This window comes from Erpetoichthys calabaricus, chromosome 16 (assembly GCF_900747795.2).
Source record: "Erpetoichthys calabaricus chromosome 16, fErpCal1.3, whole genome shotgun sequence".
NCBI lineage: Eukaryota > Metazoa > Chordata > Cladistia > Polypteriformes > Polypteridae > Erpetoichthys > Erpetoichthys calabaricus.
In genome coordinates this window covers 80,914,373-80,936,705 of record NC_041409.2, presented here as the reverse complement: position 1 = coordinate 80,936,705, position 22,333 = coordinate 80,914,373, and the positions used below count along the sequence as shown (strand labels likewise).

At 34.2% G+C, this 22,333-nt stretch overlaps 1 protein-coding gene across 1 annotated transcript in view; it reads right to left on the bottom strand.

Annotated features, from left to right (window-relative positions):
* The window catches only part of spred1 (sprouty related EVH1 domain containing 1), a 113,150-nt gene that overhangs the window by 17,301 nt on the left and 73,516 nt on the right, over positions 1-22,333 (bottom strand). Inside the window, exons 2-3 of the mRNA XM_028821275.2 lie at positions 3,920-4,094; positions 2,775-2,943 (exon numbers count right to left, since the gene is read on the bottom strand). Coding sequence (XP_028677108.1) covers positions 2,775-2,943; positions 3,920-4,094 — 344 coding nt within the window. The remainder of the gene's footprint in view (positions 1-2,774; positions 2,944-3,919; positions 4,095-22,333) is intronic.

The following is a 22,333-nucleotide window of genomic DNA, read 5'->3' as shown; positions in this document are numbered from 1 at the left end:
CTTGATTTCATATTATTGCCAGGTATTATGGCTAAGGAGCCTATTATTATGTTGGCACTTACAGTTGTTGGGGTGAAAAAGATAAATAGGATGTAACTTGTCCAGCCCTTCCCCATATTGCATCCCAAAGTAAGGCTAGACCACACTTAACAGAGTGCCAGTCCTCGGACATGCAAAGAGACAGGGCATGTACAAAACAAAAGAAACCCCTAGCAGCAATGTGGTAAGAATTAAAATTTAAATATCTTACTATCTTATGTACTATCCTATGATCGCACAGTCCAAATACAAAAATATAAGGTATGATGTTAAAAAGTCCCCTTAGGAGAAGAAAAAAAAAATTCAGGAAATTTTTAAGACTAATGACACTTTAAATTACTAGGTACTTAATGGTTGCCAAAATATACTGTTCATATATTCATTCTATTATCGTGACTGAAAAAAATGACCAAATAGACCAAGTTGCAAGCAGAATCGTCATTGCATTACCAGGACAAGTTATGACGTATGTTCATATTTTAGATGATGTCGAATCAGTGTTTTTAGCTTTTTTTCTGATTCTTCTGAAGAACTAAAGTGTAGAATTGGCCATCTATAATCACTTTCAATTTAGCTGAATCGTTTGGAAGCTGTTGAAAGAGGGAAATCAGGGAAAATACAAATGTGGTTATATTCAAATACAATCTCCACTTTCTGTCTGAGAATTGACATCAAATTTTCTTTAACCTGTAGTTTATCGAATCAGACTTTCAGTTTTAAGGTATTCAATCCACATTTGCAAAAAGCTGCTGAGATCTAAGTGTCCGATTTAAAGACCTCTCCTATTAATGTAGAAAATAGTTCCGCTATGAATTATCAGGATTTGGACTTTCACAATTTTCAGGAACTCCTTCAATTCTGACATTGTTCCTTCTATATCTATATTCAAGTGCAACTAATTTATCACTAAGCACTTTGCATTCGGATTCTACAGAAGCTGCTTTTGTGTCAGCAGCAGATGTCAATTGTTCAACTTCTTCAATAGGAGTAATTGTAAATGTTTGCGTAACCTCTTCCAGGTGAGCACCAAGTATTGTGACTTTATTCTGAATTTTGCTCACATTTTCCATTTTTTCATCAATTCTTGCTAGTTTTTTTTTTTAGGTTTACATCAAAGTTATTGCTTAATTATACCAGCTGGTGTTTTATATCCTGAGGCAGATTGTCTATTTTATTGTGTATTCACACTATATCCTTCTTTATTTCCTCCTTTGCACTATTTATTTTTACCCTGAGTGTAGTAATCAATAACATCAGCTCAGATAGCTCATTTCCATGTTCTCTGTGCTCTGAAGGCAGAGTTATGTAACTTGTTGGAGTTGATGTTGTTGACTCACAGGGGGTGTTAGTAGTACTTGAACAGCGGGGATAAAGAGGCCATGCTCAGTTATGATATCCTGCCTGAAAGCAGCGATTTCTCATAACTTGCAGTTTTGCTCCCACATTCATTGTTAGCTGGAACAGATGCTGCAGAGTGAGGTCCCAGATGATCCATTTCTTTGCTTGTCTCTTTCAGTTCAATCTGCAGCAGGCCATGATGTGAAAGTAAGACCGGCTTAGACTTTAATGTAGCTTTAGCTACCTTTTCCTTCTTTTGCTGACCCTTGCTATCCCACTCATGCTTTTAATATACTTGTTATTTAGCCAATATTGTTATCTATCTGAGATATCCTGTATTTAATCATCCTGAGAGGATTCAATTACATCTCTGCCAGAGGAGCACTGTCTCAGATGTCCATCTCTCGTAATGGACAAGACCATCTCATCTGGCTTCTCCTCGTGCTTTCTTAAATAAGTTTAGACCATTTTCCTAAAGGCTCTAGCTTTGTGCATGCAGCTACCACACCTAACCATTGCAGCAGTCTCTTTATACTACTCTTAAGATAAAGCATACTACCATGTATAAACAATTTCTTCCACAATAACAAAATACTTCATGTACAGTAACTATATTACCCTTTGATCCCCTTTAGTTTCTCTCACAACCTTCAACTACGTCTCAAATTATTCTTATATATTTATATTTACAAATACATTTATAAAATGCAAGGAATACATCACATTTATGCTACTTCTGAATTTCATTAGATATTTTATAAAAAAAAAATTCCATATTCCAAGTATACTTTATTTAACGTTGCCTTTCTTCCAAATGAGACAGCATGACTAAATGGCAAGGCAATGAACTTTATGTTACGTACTTGCCAGTTCAGATCCCCACCTGACTCAATATGTAACCCAGATTGTCAGAATAAATTCAAAAAATATTTTAAGCATTACATTGTAAACAAAACACATTGGATTCTTTGCTCCTTTTTTAACACGGTTAACAAGGAAAGTAAAGAAAGAAAAAGCAAATCAGCAAGCAAAATCTTTATAACATCAAAACCAGCACAACATGCTCTGTCAGGGTCTATAAAAAACTAAAATGAATAGCTGAAGTGAAATGAAGTGTTAGTCATGCAATGTTGAATTTCATGGTGTCTCACAGAAGAACAAGTTCAAAATTATTTTAATGTGTATTTAAAAGTTTGTTATAACGTAACATTTTTACTAAAAAACATTACACTTGAAAGTTTTGCTTTTTGTTAACAATGCATGATTCCATATTTTATATTTACTTATTTGTTTAACGCAGATCCTAAAAAATGTTTTGTTAATGTATCAATTGAGTTATCTATAAACATCTTAAATAATAAATTGGGTTAACCTTCACCCAGTGAATAAAAATATACCTTGCTTGATATCTTCAATGGCTCTGCGGATGCCACGATCAAACGCTCTTGCATCAGCAGGACTCTGAAAGGTTAATCCAAACTTCTTTTCATCGATTCTCCAGTGGTGAAATATTGGGTTAACCCTGTTGTATATCAAGTCCTTCTTTAGAATACATTCTAAAACAACCTAAAGAAAAGAATAAAAATGAAACTTATTAAAAAAAAAAAAAAAAAATGTCAAGGGTGTTGACAAAGTTCTATTTTTCATTTCAACTTCCACTTTGTGAAGAACACACACAGGTTTAAATTACAAGCAATTACAGCAGATGCTGCTCTATAGATAATTTGGTGTTACCTACTGTATGTCAGCTATTAATTAGCCAATACTGAAATAAATAAAAAGGAACCAAATTTTACATTTTTTTAACATAATTTATTATGTTCAATACTAGAAACTCAAAACAAACACCCAACTTTGGTGCAAATCACAAACAGTCAAGCTAAATGTTAAAATGTAGTGTGTATAGGAAGAATTTTAAAGTCTCTTTACCTTGTAAGACTAACTCTGTTGGTCCCCTAAATGTTTAAATTGTCTTTTTAGAATGGTTATAATTAATTTAAAAAAAAAAAAGTGGACATTCCTACACAGAAACATAACATATGCTTAAGATATGTAAAGTTCCCTGGGGGCCGCTGTACATTTCTGTTTTATGAGGTGTAGTTAAATAAATAAATACATTAAAAATAATTCCTCAACTATAACAATTTAAAAGTTCACTGGATGGTAAATGAGACAACTGACACTTTGTGCATTTACATATGACTCTTATTTGCTTTTTCCTGTTTAAGGAACATGCAATATTTAAAAAAAAAAAAGTATATATAATTGGTATAAACACAACTGTCTTTACTACTGTCTATTCTGTAGCCTTTTCTAACCAATACATAATAATTTACTAAAGGATCATGGTTTGTTTTTCAATATAAGACTATGTCAAAACACTTGAAAACAGGAAATAATTTTCTGTTTAGATATTTATACTTCTTTCAACCTTCATACAATATCACTTATTTGTATTCTAGGATTTTATATACATGATCTTGTGAGTATCACTAAATGTACATGAAAAGGCACAGTTTATTTTAGTGGAATAGTTCCTTACTGATTTATCTTTAAGTTTCTCTCCATGAATAAGAAAATCGCCGCAGCCGTTTTCATCTTGATGTTTGATTTTGTACACTGTTACACAACTGAGTCCACCTCCTCCCATCGGCAGCCATCCACCACTAGAGTCATCTCGGGTCATCACCACTGCTCGCACTCGTGCATAACTATCACTGCCATAGAGAAAGAGAGAGAGAGAGAGCAAGAGAGAAAAAGATTCATTAAAAAAACAAACAAAAAGTTTAGTTTCCAAATCAGATGACAGATTATGTGTCTGGTTTTCATAAGTCAAGGTCCTTGCTTGTAGGAAGCACACACATTGTAGAACAGTATTTTTGTACCTTTTAGTACTGAAAGTAATCATTATTTTTACTGAGAGCAAGGCAGTAAGGAAATTATTTTTGCAAACTCAATTTTAACTTTTTGGACCTCGGCATATTAAAAAAAAAATGCAGTTTCGTTCAATATCATTTGTTGACAGGTGTTTCATTTTTGTTTCTAAATATATGATACAAAATACCATACAAGTTAACAAACACCACAAACATTCTCAGTTTTATTTGTCCACTAGATAGTAATAATCAAAAAATCATATCTGCTACGTTATCTGGGAGAGGTTTTACTGAACAGCTCTTTTGCTAGTCATCAACATGAAAAAAGCACTTTTAATGAAGTACCTCTTCTGAAAAGTTTTTGCGAAATAAAATTTTTACCTTTTAATATGGTGTGGCTTTATATAATTTATTTAAAGCAAATTTAAAAACAGAATGCTTCTTAAATTTACCTATATACTAAAGTGCTTAAATAAGGGCCATTTGACACTCAAGTATATTATCAAAATAGTTTTTACCAAATACATATATATATATATTTCTTTTTAAATCAGGGGAAATCACTATGCATCTACAATTTCCGTTTCGCTAGGTAAACTTTATTAAATATATCCTACACAGTAATACAAATTTACAACTGCAATTTAATTCATATATACCACCCTATATTTTAAGAAACAGAAGCTACAGCTGGTATGCCGGTTTATCAGACAATGAATTCCAGTTGACAAAAACAACTTTCTCCATTTGGAAAGAAAATCCTTAAATACAATAAAATTTGGAAAGTGACACGAGCTATAGCAATAGCCTTGTTAAAGATTTAGTTCAGTGCTTACAGCAAGAGTGCAAAATTGTCTAGCACTTTAATTTAATCTTAATATCTCTACAAGCTAAGTACATATTGCACAATATTAATCTCTATTCATTCATACTTCCCTAACTTTCCACAAGAATGCATAACAATACTGTGCATCTCATATAATCACTCATTTGCCAAAAAATGATGTTCTCTTGGGATTTTATAAGCATAACTTTGTTCATTTCCCAAACAAAGCACAGTTAAAGGGAAGAGATAGCACAGAAAACTCTTTCCAGATGACTCACAAAACAGTCATTATGGTGCTGCAATGCAGTAGCCATGGATACCTCTGTACACTCCAGCACATATACACTGACTGACATCAGGAAAACTGTGCACAAATCAGACATTCAAAAAATAGTCTTTTGAGTAATTACAGAGTTAAAGTGTATACATAAATTGGCTGTTTAAAAACTATTCACTACATTTCATATAATGGGTTCAATGTAAACTGTTACTAAGATACTGCTCTAGTTTAAGAGCCTTTTGCATAGTTTTAACCAAACCTTCTGCAATTAATAGAAAAACAAATTACTCCAATTCAAATGTACATCAAAGGTTATTGATAAAAAGCTGTTAAATAACAGTATGCTTGCTTTTTGTTGCATAACAGGTAATCATTAACCATTTCTACTACTGTGAAGCTTAAACAACAAATGCAATAGAAAGCAGAAACCTGCGGCATCTAAGCCAACATACATAATAAGTGACTAAACTGGCACACGTCATCTGACCGGGCAGCATGGTGGCGCAGTGGTAGCGCTGCTGCCTCGCAGTAATGAGACCTGGTTTCGCTTCCTGGGTCCTCCCCGTGTCTGCGTGGGTTTCCTCCCACAGTCCAAAGACATGCAGGTTAGGTGCATTGGTGATCCTAAATTGTCCCTAGTGTGTGTGTGTGTGTGTGCCCTGCGGTGGTCTGGTGCCCTGCGCTGGCTGGGACTGGCTCGAGCAGACCCCCGTGACCCTGTGTTAGGATATAGCGGGTTGTATAATGGATGGACTTCATCCGACCCCTTTTAGTTATATATAACTTACAGAACCTACTTGACATCAAACACTTAATATTTTTTAACCATTCCTGCAAAGTATGGAAGAACATGTTTAGAAGAAAGTGAAAAGGAACAAATGGTGAGGTAGCACAGTCTTTAAGTTCCATATTTTAACACTGGAAAGTCAACATGTTTTAATATAAAACTGTCTGTGTATACCCTGCAATAAAAAAAAATGGGAAGGTAAATTTGTGTAAAAGATAAATACATTTAAAAGTTTATATTTCAGTCTTGAAAGTGGTAAATAGCTTTTAGGTGTTTTTTTAAATCCCAAATATAAAATATGGACTGCTTCAGGATACAATAATACTTACAAGGAATAACTAAAAAAGTCACATTTTATAGACCATAAAAACTCAAAGTAATCATGACCAATTTTAAGACTAATGAGGCGCCGGAAAGCTTCCATTTTGCAAACAGAAATGTAAATTGGCTGTAATAATAAGGTATTGTAACACGAAAATGTAGTCCTTGTCTGAACCAGAAGTTTGAAATATACATAAAAATGATCCCTGTGTTGGCTGGGATTGGCTCCAGCAGACCCCCGTGACCCTGTGTTCGGATTCAACGGGTTGGAAAATGGATAGATGGATGGATGATATTTTATCTAAATAATGCCAAAGTGCAGTATGTAGGATGCATTCTTTACACAGACTTAAGTATAACAGTAACCAAAATCTGCAGTGTTATATTCATCAATTAATTTTCAAAAGCAGCATATTCTATTTCAGAATTGCAGGGAGACACAATCCACCCTGGGAGTAAGGGGTGAAAAGAAAGAACCACCCTGGACAGGATGCTAATTCACATCTGTGCAGAACTGTGTAAACACATGTTCATTCAAAATCAGGACATTTTAGGGTCACCAATTAACCTAACATTTGCATAATTAGGATGTGGGAAGAAAAAGAACTTACAGAGTCTGTGACTGAGTGGCTATTCCAATCTAGTCTCAAATATCATGATATTAATAAAAGCAAACAAAGGAATATCAGACATTATATATGGCTACCTAAAACAATTTCTTTGTAAGAGTCAACTTGAAAATGAGATCTCAATGCTTTTATTTCAATCGAAATCCCTTACAAGAATATGTACAAAATGCAGGCTTAAAACCACATTTAGGAATCTTCTAAGACAGGTTCAACATATTGTAAATGACAAAGGGCTATGACTTTTTACCCTACTGAAAAAAAAACATGTAATAACTACTCATTAAGATATTTGAAGGTAAATTTTTACGCTTACAAACAAGATTAGCGCAGTGTACTAACACAAGGTAAGTAACTGTCGCTTTCATTTTTGCCTCTTACCTGTCCACCACCTCAGTAAAAGAATCCATACATGGTTCATGATGACTATTATACATACAACACTTTACAAAATGATTTGGCTTATGTCTTTTAAAGATTCCCAGTCACACTTTCTTAGTTGAAAATTCACAAATAACTTTTAGAAACTCCAACTATCCTTCAAAAGTATTTTTAACTGAATGCAGAATAAGCGCTGGGAGTCTTTCTCAAGACATTGCAGATTTCAAATAGGCTTGGATAATTTTTAGCTTTGTAAATGAGCACTCATTATCATTAGCAAAAAATAAAACTTTCTCAAAGAATGCACAGTGTGATCATTGTGCTTAGAAAGGCACATCTGATCTTCCCTTCAACCAAATATTGCAATACTTTAAAATAACCAATGACCTCAATTAACTTCAAATGTTACTTATGAGGCTACATTTTTGTCAGTGTTGTTTCTAAAAAATCTTACAAGGCTTGTTACAACACGTTGCAGTACCAGATATCTAAAAAAATAAATAAATAAATAAAAAAAATCACTCGCCAATCTCCAGTATACCTACATATTATGGAAATAAAATGAAACATTGCATTTTAAACTTCCTTTAGTCCTGACCTATTGTATTTATTTCTGGTCCTGGCTTTGTCCATACTGAGAAAATGCATATACTGCAAGCTCTCTTTGTGCCTTAAGGAGATATCACATTAAATGGAATTTCCCATTGGGATTAATAAAGTATCTATCTATCTATCTATCTATCTATCTATCTATCTATCTATCTATCTATCTATCTATCTATCTATCTATCTAAATACATTTTTCAAAATTCAGTTCACGTGCTGGAATGACAGTTGCTTCTTTGGGTATTTCGAATTACTGTATTAAAAAGTTTCAAACCATCAAACAGATAGCACAAGAAAATATTTTGACAGCCTTAAAATGGCTAGGATTTCTATATTTCAAAAGCACTGCATCCTCGAGATGAGGAAGCTGATGCAGCATGGCTTTGATTCTGTTTGGTTATTATATGGACATGAACCTCAAAATAAGATTTTTAAAATCAGGCATCAGAATGACCCGGCACTTTCCCAATTACATAAACTGTAAAACTGGTTTAGTACACTATAAATGAACCAGTTTCAAAGAGTACTTCTGTTCAACACAGTCCTGTACTCCTCTCAACCTGCATAAACTTAGGGAAACTTCCATGAATCTAAACAATAATTATTACGTATTGAATAATTATAGTTACACTTTATACTTAATCTACAGAGTAAAAACATTCCATATACTCTATCACTAATTTCCATGTAATTATCCCAAAAGAAAATTAATAAAAATAATATTGACTCTCTTTGTAGAATTTAAAACAAATGATTCAAGTGAGTCCAAACAAAATAAAAGTTAACTGGCAATACATTCCCCTCCTCCTGGGAATACATAGAATTATAAAAGAGTCAAATTATTTTGTAAAAAGCGCTGAATTTAGAATTAATCAATGTTATGCTGAACTTCTGCAATTCACATTCAATTCACTGTGCTGAGCAGCAATCATTACAAAAAGGAAACTTGAAGCAGAGTGTTGGAACGATACTAATATTTGTTCTTCAGTATCGATATCAGCTTTCGGACCTCAGTACTGGTGCCAAAATAGTTTCAAGGCAAATAACGGACAACTCCAATCTCCCACAACCAACTTACTCCAGACTCCCTTCATCCTCGGTTATCTTTGGCATGGATACAACCTTTAATTGTCACATTTCTGTGTTTTCTAAAAATATGGTTTCTTTAGCGTAAAAATACTGCAAAATAAACGTTTCTGAAGCGGTGTTCTTCAGAAGTTTGTTCATTTATTTGTCTCAAATACAACATACTCTCCTAAAGCTTTGTGGTCAGTGTTTTACCAATATTCACTTGGTACTCTTCAGTTAAATCAAAACATGGTAGAAAGGATCACAACTTGAACTAAGGAGTGTGACACATACAACTCCAGTTCTTAAATCACTTCACTGACATCCAATTAAGTTTAGAGCTGCATTTAAAAGCCTTCTCACATATAAAGTCACAAAAGGATTAACACCTCCAGATCCTACACTTCAGGGCACACATTGTGATCTCGAGATGTTTATTTAGAGGACAGAAAAAATAAAATCTGTGGTTGCACTTTGTCTGGGTACGTTATCACATATGATGGACCTATTTTCAGATGTGTAATATACATATTATATCATTATTGTTTGCCTATGGAGCGACACTCTACTGCATGTGGCTAATGTAGGAATTTGGATTTAACATCACCCTGTCGATATGTTATGCTGCAAATCATACTTTCTTTACGTATTATAACTGTATTTATCATACAGTGCAAATCAATTCATAAAAAGAAGTGTCTTCAATAATAATAACTTTAAATTAAATTAATTGAGCTATGCACCAGAGTAAACTAAAGCAAACTGTTATGTGTTAGTGTTATCACAAAATGGTTAAAAAAATATATGAAATATACAAATGAGATACTGGGACACTTACACTACTAACTAAACATTAAAACCTGATGGACTGCAGAATTGCTTCTTATGCATGGAATTCTAATATTTTTGGAGCCATTTCAAGAAATCTTCATTACTACTGTCTTTTGATTTAGAAGTGTACCAATTAGGTCGTTTCTGTATTTATGCAACCCTCTGTATGTACAAAGCATGTAGATGCAAGGTGAAGGACACCAGAAAGCGTCTTTAAAGTGATCAGGTTTTAATCACTCCATGTTCATTTCAGGACCATCTAGCACTGAAATAATACGTGCAAAGTTGTGAAAGTAATCAATTCATAACTCTGACAGGGAAGAAACATGTCAAAAGAAATTGATACTTGAGAGTGGTTATATTCTATTATATCAGTTCCCTGGTACTGTCTACTAATAGTTCTGGAACACTGAGGCCTGCTTTAAGGGACGATGTGGTTCATCAGTACAGGTGGGAGGAGAACTTTCACTTAACTCAAATTATCTGCATAATTGACAAGGAAGAAGCCATAACGCCTATTTGTTTATTTTTTTTGACAAAAGGACAAGGTTAAACTTTTTACGTGTTGTTTACTACTGAAGGACAAATTTATTTATTTTTAGGATTTGCTAACAACTGGATGATTATTTGTTCTGAACAGAAGTGCAAAACCATAAAGATTACTTAATTGTTATTATGTTTTAACACCACTATAGGTATCATCCACTTTGTATACAATATATATGGGTATATTTAAGCTTTACATTTGATGTGGGGATGAATCAAAATGTATCATGTCACATATTTACCTTTATTTTAAGGTGAGTTTCAAAATAAAACCCTGTGTACATGATAGACATTAAGACAAACTGCTCTTCAAAAGTTATTTGATCTTGGATGACTAAGAAATTATATCTTGGCATACGTCTACAAATGAACTGCAACATAATTCTTAGATTTGAGTTCCCAGAAAAAGTACCGTAATGCAATTTAAAGGCTAATTCTTTTTTTTTTTTTTTAATTACTACAAAATTCAGTCTCAAGACACATTTAGCTGAACTACCAGAGTATTTAAATTTAATAATACAACATTTATTTATGATCTGTCAGATATGGAAGTATTTTAAAAACATATGAAGACTAAGCATCTTGCAATCTAGCTAATACCTACTATAAAAGTAAAACAAAATTGTATATTGTATACACACACACACAAAGGTGCAAAGGTCTGTGATACAGTTTGCAGTCAACTGGGCACACGTTTAACTGGGACACAGTGCAAGTGAGATTCAGGGCAAATACTAAGCATGCCAAAGAGCTGGCTAAATTGTGGCTATCAAATGAAAACGCCATTAACAGACATTTGGACATGAATCCAGCACATGCAGGTTTAAAAAGATCATCCTCCAAATAATTAAAAAGACTTTAAGACTAACACCGCCATGAACTCCACATTATTATTTCGCCCCTCTTACAAGCTTCTATATATTGCCTTGATTCCTGTATGTCTAATCATTTTCCTTTGATGATAACACCTGACCAGAGTCAAAGGTTCTGGAATAAAAGACCATTTTAAGATACATGATTTATTTTCTCTTTTTGTGGATTTCTATCTATAAATATTATATCAAAAATGTGAAGAAACCAAAAATGCTAGGTTCACATGAGATAATGTTACACATATTACAATGTGAAAGGTGGTTCACTGGAAAAATGAGCAAGACTTGACCTGACTGTGCATCTAAAAGGAGACGTCACAGCGAGATTAACAACTGTAAAGAAAAGGGTGACAAGGTCCATGAGGGAGACAAGACAAAATGTTCTAAAAGTATGCTTGTTCAGTAGATTACCAATAAAAAAATAAATAAATAAAAAAACTCAAAGTTTAGTACAAGCTAAAAAAATTAGACTGCATAAATTCAAGAAGAAATACAGTATATGGCATGGCATCTTGCTCAAGTGTCACCAGATCACCTACGTGTCAGTCAGACACATATCGCACCACCACCTAGTTAAACATCATCTGTGTTGAGCATGGTGGTGGTAGCATTGTTACTGAACTGTAATTTAATGCCTGAGGCAGAGATGCTTTTCATGATAGAAAAGAACACACTTTTAGCTACCATATCTATAAAGCTATTTTTAATGGTCAATGATGTCTCACGAGGACCTAGACAATTGACTAAGTAAAGGTGTTTTTACCTGGCAGTCCTCAAAACAGACAATTTTGCATTCAATAAATTAGCTGACAAAGCAACTGAATGATAAGCTCATTTTTAATTTTAATTGTTAATTGTATTTACATTTTAGGCAAAAGAGCAGGCTTTCTCACCAGCTAAACTGATCACATAGTTAAAAATAAATATTCTTCAGAAATAATGTGTTTCTCCTGCTGGGTTTGTCACAATTACAAAAACACAAAATGTAAAATGATACAACATATACTGTACTTTTAATACATTAACTGCTATATACTTTGACAGCATGACAGTTTCCAAATGCTGCCTGTTATTGTTTTTGGTTTTAAGAACTTCCATTTATTCCGGTTATGTTCAAGATCACAGGTCTTGTCATTCACTTAAGACATTAAGTTCATGTTGCGGTCAGGCCCTCAATATTAATCACAAAATAAAGAGAACACTGAAACAATGTATGGAATCTCTTTAAAAAGAGTGAGCTGTCAGGTGAGATGCAGTATCTAAATACCCAGTACCTCCAAGTAAGTGCTCATATTGAAAACAATTAAGGTATTACATTACATTTTGAGATCCTCTGAAAATTTCTTAAAAAATACAACTGATGTTTCATATTGCAAAAGATGTAACCGTCAACCTTCTTTTTCTTTTTAACCATTTGTAGCAATCAAAAAGAAACACAATGTGGGAACATATAGTGCAAGACTGGTTAGCTTCTAATGTTGCAATCAAAAATTAACACTCAAAAAATAAGTGTATTAAAAACATACAATATTTGAATCTAATAAGCTGTTGACATGTATACAGTATATGGTGATGGAGATAAATTATTTTCTGTAAGTTGAGCATTAAGCATTATATAATTATAAGCATTAGGTCATCCAGAAGCAGATATTTACTCGTTGAATCACTTTGATTTTGCTATAACTAATTTATACATTTCGCAAATAAAATTCTAAATAAATCCTTTCATAGCAGTACAAACTGATTTTTTAAACTGTAGTTTACTTACTATCTGTGTCTGCTTTCCTATGTCTCTTTATTAGAAAAAAAAAATATGAAGCACTATGAACTTGTACAAAGATAAATTTATAGAATTTTTGCTATAGAAATTGCGGTGTCATGCTATTTTTGGTATTCAAATTATTCCAAATTCTGAAATAGCTTGCAATATACTGTCATAATTGTAGTAGTTAAACTGATATAATGTAAAAATAATTGAGCCATAGTTTTGTAACAAGATAAAAACACAATCTCTGGCTAATAAATACATTTTGATAAAATTATTTTCTTTAGTGTGGTGTCCAACATATAGTAAAGTTAAATGTGATTGTTATATAACTAGAGAAACATTTTCATACAAGTACTGAATGTTTTCAAATTATTTCAATATAATGGGTGTGCCCTGAAATGTATAGCTCTACTGAAAAATTTACCCCATGACAAAGAGTTAGAATACAGACATTGTCCTTCCTGTGTATCATAAAAGACGACGAAAGGATGTTGATGTCATGGAAAATCATCCAGCATTAAAACGTTCTGCTCCAATACCCTTTCACGATGAGATACAAAGATGAGAGTTAGAAAGCATGGGAAGCACACACCCCATAGTAACCAGTGGGTGCCCCCACCAGTCTACATCAAACAAAAAGTCGAGGAACCTTGGCTAAACAAAAGACGGTGGAATCCCAATTTGTGATGGTCTCAAACTTAATGCACTGTGGGAAGGCCAGTTTGTTGGCAGGGGAGGTGAAAGAGAGGAAGTCAGTAAGAGGTGTGAAGAAAAAAATAAGGATTGCAAATTGGAATAATGCAAGTATGGAAGGGAAATTGAAAAGTCGGTTGAAGTTCTGAACAGAAAAATAGATATGTGCTACATACAGAAGATGAGATAGGAATGGTAAGGGTGAGATAATGTTTAGTGGAAACAGTGAAGGGTACATGTTTTCCTGGAGGAAGCATTAATGACAGTGTTGGGGGTTAGTGTTCCTGTGTCAGGAAAATTGATGGACAAAGTGGTGGAGGTGAAAAGGAAGTAAAGAGTGTTGTAGTTGTTGAGACTCATGAATATAGTCTTGGCATATGCACCACAGCTTGGCAGAAGTGATGAACTGCTAACGAGAAAGATTAGTTTAAGTACAGGTTAATGGACTGGATTTCTAGAGAGCATTAGGGAAATGATTGTAATCGGTGATGACTTGATAAGGCATGTTGGAACCAGTGTAAATGGTTATGAGGAAGTCCACAGGACTTTAGCTTCGGCACCACGAACTTTGAGGGAGAAATTATTTTGGAATTCTTTAATGTGATGGAAATGGCTGTGTGCAACACCATGTTTACAAAGGAGAAAAACAAGTCGCGGCATGGGAATCTGGTGGTTTACTGAATAAATTTGTTGGAGAGAAAAGATGATTGAGGCATGGTGGAAAAGAGGTGACCCTTGAAAAGGGCTGTGTATAACGTTGGCTGGATGTAAGAGATGTTTCAACCAAAGGCATGAAGAAAAGTAACAGGAAAAACGCATAAGGGAAAAGCAATGAAGAATGACTAGTTAAAACAAGCAAACAACAAAAAAGGTCTGCATTTGAACAAAGGGACTGGCTGTGACATGAGGTAATATGCTGGTGGAGTGCTCACGAAGAGATGGAAAAGAGATACTATAAGGAGTGGCAGAAAACTAAGGCAGACGGCGACAGGGACAAGGTACAAGGAAGCAAAGTGAAATACTAGAAAAGCAGTTGCAAGTGTGCAAAAAGCTAAGAGACAATTTTCATGTGACCTGCAGAATGAGAAATGTGGAGTATTGCAAAGCAGATAGCAAAACAAAGACATGATGTAGTTAAGTGTAAATTGCTTGAAAAATGTTGAAGGGAAAAATCAAGATTGATAATTCGATTAAGGAAACCTGGAAAATGACATGGAGAAGTTGGATGATATTTCTTGTGAGAAAATAGAAAAACAAGAGGTTTACATATTCAAAAGAGGATGTTGCAAAAGCTCTGAAAAAGATGAAGTCTGGAGAAAGTTATCAAAACGCAGTTTCATTTCGTGCCTGGGAAAGAAACAACAGATGTGATCTTCGATATCAGCCAAATTCAGTAAAGGCATCTGGCAAAAGGACAGAAGTTGTATTACGCATTTGATATGGCGCTACAAGATGTGGTGAGGTGGGTATTGAGAAAACTAGGTGTGGAAGAATGACATCACCACAGACACTAACCAATGTATAAAGGAAAAAAAAAAGTATTCAGAACCGAAAAGGGCCAAGTGAAAATTTAAAGGTGAAGGTGAAGAAGTGCACAGTGATGGACGCGGAGGGGATGAGGCGAAGAAAGAGACCAAAGTAAGTGGGTGGTGGTAGATATAAAAAAAATGGTCTCACCTAGCAACATGCCCAGGTCTGTGGAGAGTACAGGAAAATGATCTGGGAGTAATTGATTAACCTGGGTAACCCAAGAAAATGGCTGTTAAATCAGTGATGACAGTGGACCAGAGATAAATTTGCAAAAAGCTTTTCATGTACAGTATAGTGGGAAGCCAATAAACAAAGCAGGCAAAATCAGTGATATAGCTCATCAAACAACCTACAGTATATAATAGTCTAAAGTGAAGAAACCAAAGAAGCTCTTTGTACAAACATTTCGGTTCATTTGAGGCAGTCTATCCTTTTAGCAGAATTCATGCCAAAATATATTGAAGTTCAGGATCCACACATGGCTTTGCACAGGTATATAATCACTTCTTCTTTGAAGTGTATATGTTACAGTACAATGTCTGTTTATTCAGAGATAGGCATTTTGAATTATCATTATAAATTCCTTGTTGGACTGTATGTTAAGCCATATTTAATGAGCATAAGGGTAAGGTAATCTTCATGAAAATCAAAGTGTTTTTACGGCTCACTGTTTGAGGAGATGTCACAATAGGTTGCAAGAGTTGTTGTTTTGATCCAGTTACTGTCTCCCTGTTTATGCATGGAGGATACCAAAAAAAAAAATACACAACTGACCAAACTGCTCTGTAACCAATATTGCATGAACATTATATTGCCAAAACCACTAAGAGGATATCCTCAAAACAGAACCCACCCCTTCCCCATAAATCAAAATACTATGTCAAACAAGGCCTATGTTCTACATTACACTTACAAAAGGACTGAAGTACCCAGAAAAAGCATTATAGGCTGAGTGAAGGTAAATATGTAATACAAGATACATTCACAGAAACAAATTACAGTGCAAAATGGAAAATTAAAACTAATCTTAATTCTTTATCCAGGAGGTGCCTAGCATTAAAAAACAACTAAACAAGAAAATTAAGGGTACATTATTTCAAATAAGACTACAATTATAAAACAGTCAACATTTCCTCTTGTCATGAATCATAACAGACAAGATATGATGAAAAAAATATCAATAGTACGATAAATCTTATCTATGTACATGTAATTTATTGCTTATTCTACTACACTCAACATGTAATTAAAAAATGTAATGACACCAATTACAGTCTAAACAGGAAGTGGACAGTTACCACCAATTTGGCAATTATCTATTTAGAGTTGGACTGACCCTAGATTTCCTTCTTTTTTTTATGGTATTGGCCAGTGAGACCCTCCTTCCTCATCATGTCTAGCTATTTTATATACTGTTGCCAGGCTGGCCTCTGTTCCTCCACTTATGCCACAGGGCACCACTTCACCTGGTCTTTTTTACCGTTTGTTCTACATGCACAAATCATATCATTAAATTTCTCATAAGAAGATAATTTACTGTATCTATACTAAACCTTTTCATTCATCTCAACACTAGTTTTCCTCTGTCTCAGTTCCAGTTGACTATTGTCGTATTAGTCTTTTCCATCTTGGCTTTTTTATTTCCTCTACATTGGCTCTTAGTCCAGTGCAAATTAGAACCTCACACAGCTTGCATGATCTTTTTATACACTCTCTAAAGCAGCCACACTGCCTATATATCCAAGTCTACCGTTATTACCTTAAAATATGGGACCGCTATGGACACATAGTTTACGTGGAGTCAGAACAGAGACACTATTTCTTTAGGTGTGATGATCTATGACAAAAGGCACTAATTTTCAAAATACAGTACCTTTAATAAGCATACTAGGTGTTCACTTTTTCTTCTCTATTAGAACAATACAAGTAGTCTTGTGGTAAAGCTAAGTTTTTTTCCTTTAAATACTGTGTATACGATAACTCATAAGTAGGAGAGAAGTTTTTTAGGCAGAAAGCCTCTTGTGCATATACTGGGGGTAAATTGATGACTGTTTTTGGGAAATGTCTGAGTACCTTCCAGGACTATTCCAAAACAACAGTATTCTCCAATATAATAACTTCAGTCCTGTGTGTAATTTAAATAACAATCCTCCTACTTTTTCTGGTATCTAGTTTGTCAATGGTATTCTTCTACAGAATAAAGTATGCTTAATTTTGAACTTTATTAATAGCAACAATTGCTGAAATTGTCAGAGTCCAGTTATCCCAACCAAGATTAAAAATTTAAATCTAATTTTTTTTTTGTCTAGGGTAATTTCCGTGGCAATTACAAATGTTATAAGCAGGCAGTGTTGCATAGTGTTAAGGCTTTGGAGTTCATACACTTACGTTGTAGGTTTAAATCTCGCTAGTTGACACTGTGCGACCATGAGCAAGTCGCTGAACCTTCATGAGCTACAAGTGGAAAAAGAAATGTAACCAAATGTTTTAAGTCAAATTGGTCAAAGGTGTCAACCAAAAAAGTAAATGTTCAGGCTATTAACAATGATTAGGAGAGCAAGATTGCACCCATGTTTCTGTTTTAATATTTTTTTTAACAATGTTGCTCACCCTACTGGATTTAAATGCCATTAGAAATAGTATCTTCTTTAATGGCAGATTTTTTTGCATGTCAAAAAGAATCTGTACTGTATGTACAGAAGAGCCTCTTATTATTCAGGAAGAAGTCTGCACCATTTCTAGATCTCTTGTATGCATAAACAAAGAAAAATACAATGCTTCATTCAAAACTTCTTAAAAAGAAACAGGGTACTTATGTACTTTACTTATTAGAATTTGGTCCTGATAAATAGGCAATTAAAATTTGCTGATAAATTAGCTGCTGTAATGTCCACAGGTTTCAACTAGCTGTATTACCACAAGCAAATGATCTTGTCTCCAGTAATATAATGCTTTGTCTATCCTATAAAGTGTGCATTTTTGAAAACAATTGTGAATAGTTGAGTAGTTGTGCACAATCCATTCATCTGCTTGAATACTGGGTTATTTTATGTCAAATATAAAGTGAATCAAAAATAACCTAAAAGTTCAAATAAAAAGACAATTAAAAAAGTAATCTCTCAATCAATGCAAATTTGAGCAGGGAGTGCTAGTGATAAAATCCTAGACAGTATAATCTTTACACTAGGTACATATGAACCAAGTGCATTTTTACTTGTTTTTCATATCTCTCCCTCTTCACATGAAATCTATTTTAAAATTTAAAACTATTATATTTAAATTGACCAATATAATTCTCTATATGCAAAAAAGAAAGAAGACCATTACAGAGTACATTTGTACATACAGGCACACTTTCTCATTCAGGGCAGTTTAGAGTCACTAATCAATACATTGAGAAAGCCTAGGGGGAAAAAAAAAGGTTAACTCCACAAATATTGGGCCTAGACTTTTTAAAACAAAAACATCAACACTAACCACTGTATGACTAGGTTCTGTTAATCAAAAGCCACATTAGGTTTTTAAAATTCCAAATATTTTTAAGGTTGCTGTATGTAATACTTGGAGGTTTCCCATTTATCTTGAAGAACTGAAAATACATAACTCTCAGTTACTCCATGTTTCCACTGTACTCCATTAGATGTCACTATTATATAGATCCCTAAAGTGATGCACAATTTTTAAAAATTTATTTCATCTACATTAATAAAACTGCATGCACAAAGTATATACAGCCCAGGGATTGTACACATTAGGGTGAAGAGATTATTCATACACACACACAACATATACATTATATATATGTATATTATTGCATATATATATATATATATATATATACACACACACACACACACATATATATATATATATACAATAATATACATACATACATACATATATATATATTTTTATATAAAGTCTTCCCTCTTCTCAGGCAGTCCAAGTGAATGATGCCAGATTACCATGGAGAAGTATAAGTAAACAATTATTATTTGGGAAATTGTTTGAAGCATTCATTAAACTGTCAGGAGTCCTCAGGAATATTCTCTAAATTATTCTAAGTAAATAAAACTTTAGGCAGTTGTTAACCCTTTCCAGCTGAAATTCTCTTTAAATATGTGCAATAGCAACATGAATACATTCAAACTGGAGAAGTCGTCCTTGTGATTTTCACTTCTGTGTGGGCATCTTTTCCTCCCTGGCAATGTGCAATGTTACTCCTCTGCATTTTAAAAGCTAAATGCCCAAAAATACTAGAATGTTCTTATAGCACCATAATGTCTAGATTAAATATATTAAAAATAAATTATTAAAATTTTTACTAGTACATGAACTCAGGACTAGATAATATCTGCTTAGGATGATGATCACAATAGCATCAAATAAGTGAGAAAATCATATTAATGATACTATAATAAAAGGTTCTTTACAATAAAATGAAAGATGTCCATACAAAAACACCTTCTAGTGACTGAGTTATTTCATCTTGTTCAAAGTATTGTCACAAATTGCCAAAGCAAATCCTCTATGCTGTTAGTGGAAACGTACCCTCAGAGCAAAGCACAGCAATCACTGCTTATCACTGAAGGATGCAGACAGCAATGCACTTCTTGCTAACTTTTCTTATGGCATACTGGTGTCTTTGGAATCAGTAATTTCCAATCTAGACTCATTCCTCAATAAAACGTTCTGGTACTGTTCGGTGGGGCTAATAATTATACTGATGTCTAGTTTGTAATAATGCATGTTGCCATCCTTTTTGTGTGTATAAAAATCAAAACAAAGTTTATCTGTCACATACAATTATACACACAGTGCAATATGAAGTTAAATGCTTAGTTCCTAAACTCCAAGAATGCACATTAAAGAAAAATATAGAGAGACGGTAAACAGTAATACACATAACAACACATTACTTTTTAAATATTAACAAAAATTATTGTTAAATGTCAGTTGTATCATATTTTATAATTCTAATACATAAGACAAATAATTACTTACAAATTAATAACTTAAATAATTTTAAAAAAATTATAATTGGTATCATGTAGCTCAAGGCACTTTCTCACTAAGGATGCAGATTGGCTGTGGACCGAAGTCCCTCCTCAGTCTTTCAGAAATAGCATTTCTCTGACAGCAGCACAGAACAGAGTTCATTGTTGAGATGGCAGGCATCTCTGATAATTTTCTTTTCCCTGGGCTGACATTACTTGGTATATAGTAGATGTCCTGGAAGCTAAACAGTGCACACAGAGCTGACCTCATTATTCTCTGCTGAGCTTCGCAGACCTACTGCATGAGGTTTACAAAACCAGGCAGTAATACTTCCTGTCAGGATATTTTTGATGGTGGATATGTAGAAGATCTTTAGTAAATGGAAGGAAAGCCTGAGGTGTCTGGTGATAAAGATGTTGTTGTGCCTTCTTCACAAATGTGTCAATGTGCTTGGAAAAGGGCAGGTCATCTGTGATGTGGATATCTTAGTATCTGAAATTGTCCACCTTCTTCACCTAACTGCTGTTAATTCTGAGGGAGTGGTACTGCCACTGCTCTTTTCTCCCAAAGTCCATAATCAACTCCTTTGTCTTGCTGAGATTCATGAGTAGACTGTTGTCCTGATACTAGTGTGACAGGGCCTTCAATTCATCCCGGTAAGTCTGCTTGAGATGGTTAGATATCAGACCCACAACAGCTGTGCCAATAGCAAACTTGACAGTGATTTTAGGACCATGTAAATCTGTGCAGTCATATGTGCAAAGAAAGTAAAGCAGAAGACTCGGCACACACCCACGTGGAGTCCCTATTTTGAGAGTGAGTGATGATGAAGATTGGCCACCCACAGGAACCACATGGGGTGTGCCTGTCAAGAACTTAAAAACCCTTCTGCACAGTGAAGTGCTCAGACGATGATGTCGGTGATGAATTTAAAGTGGTTTATTGTGGTAAATGCAGAACTATCGTCTATAAATTGTGCCCACCCATGGATCTACTGAAGCGATATGCAAACTGTAATGTACTTTTGACAGAGAAGAGCATATGTAATTCATGTTCTATGTTATGCCTATTATTAATATGTAATAAACACTTTATTGCTATGCACAACAAGAGGACAATCACTCAGACAGGCTGGACTTGATTTCTTAGGTACAAACAAAACAGTGGATCTCTTAAAACATGTTGTACGGCGGGTTAAATATTACTGTGAACACTGGTGCAAGCTGATTGGCACAATATTTAAAACACATCCTGGAGTGCTATCTGGACTTGCTTCCTTCCTGGTATTCACTTTCCTGCAAGTTCACCTAACATCAAGTCCTGTTAAAGTGAGCCCTGTTTCCTCCCTGGACCAAGTGTTGTACCTCTGGCTGGCGTTACTATGTATGTGTACATAAAGGCTTGTCCCTTATTAGAAGGTGAAATGTGACAGCAGTGATGGACAGCATTTACCTGTTTAGGTGGAACTTACTGGTTTTGGGCTAAGCAGCTGTTCTGCTCCATTTTTATGTAAGCTCACAATGTGTAAAAATATATTTTTTCTTTACTCATGTATAGCAATGTATAACAACAGCTTCCATTATTTTCTTTATCCTCACAACAGGATTAAACAAATTGACTATCATGTTTTGGGTCAGATGTGTGACGTCTCATTTTTTAAGTAACGCAAATTATTATAACACATTCTCTTAATAATGATAAGCATGTTATGGTCTTTCACATACTGTAATCGCTTCTGCTTGTTGTCATTTTGCAAGAACGGCTCATTAGCTGTAATATGTCCTATAACACCATTTCTTCTTTGCACAGTGAAAAAGTATACTGTGCCACAGACTTTACAGGATACTGAGCAAGCACTAGCTGAAGTGGAATTCAGAAGATGTGAACAGGTTTTTGGGTCTTCCACTGTGTTTTCTGACTGTAGCTTACCAACTTTGTTCACATTTC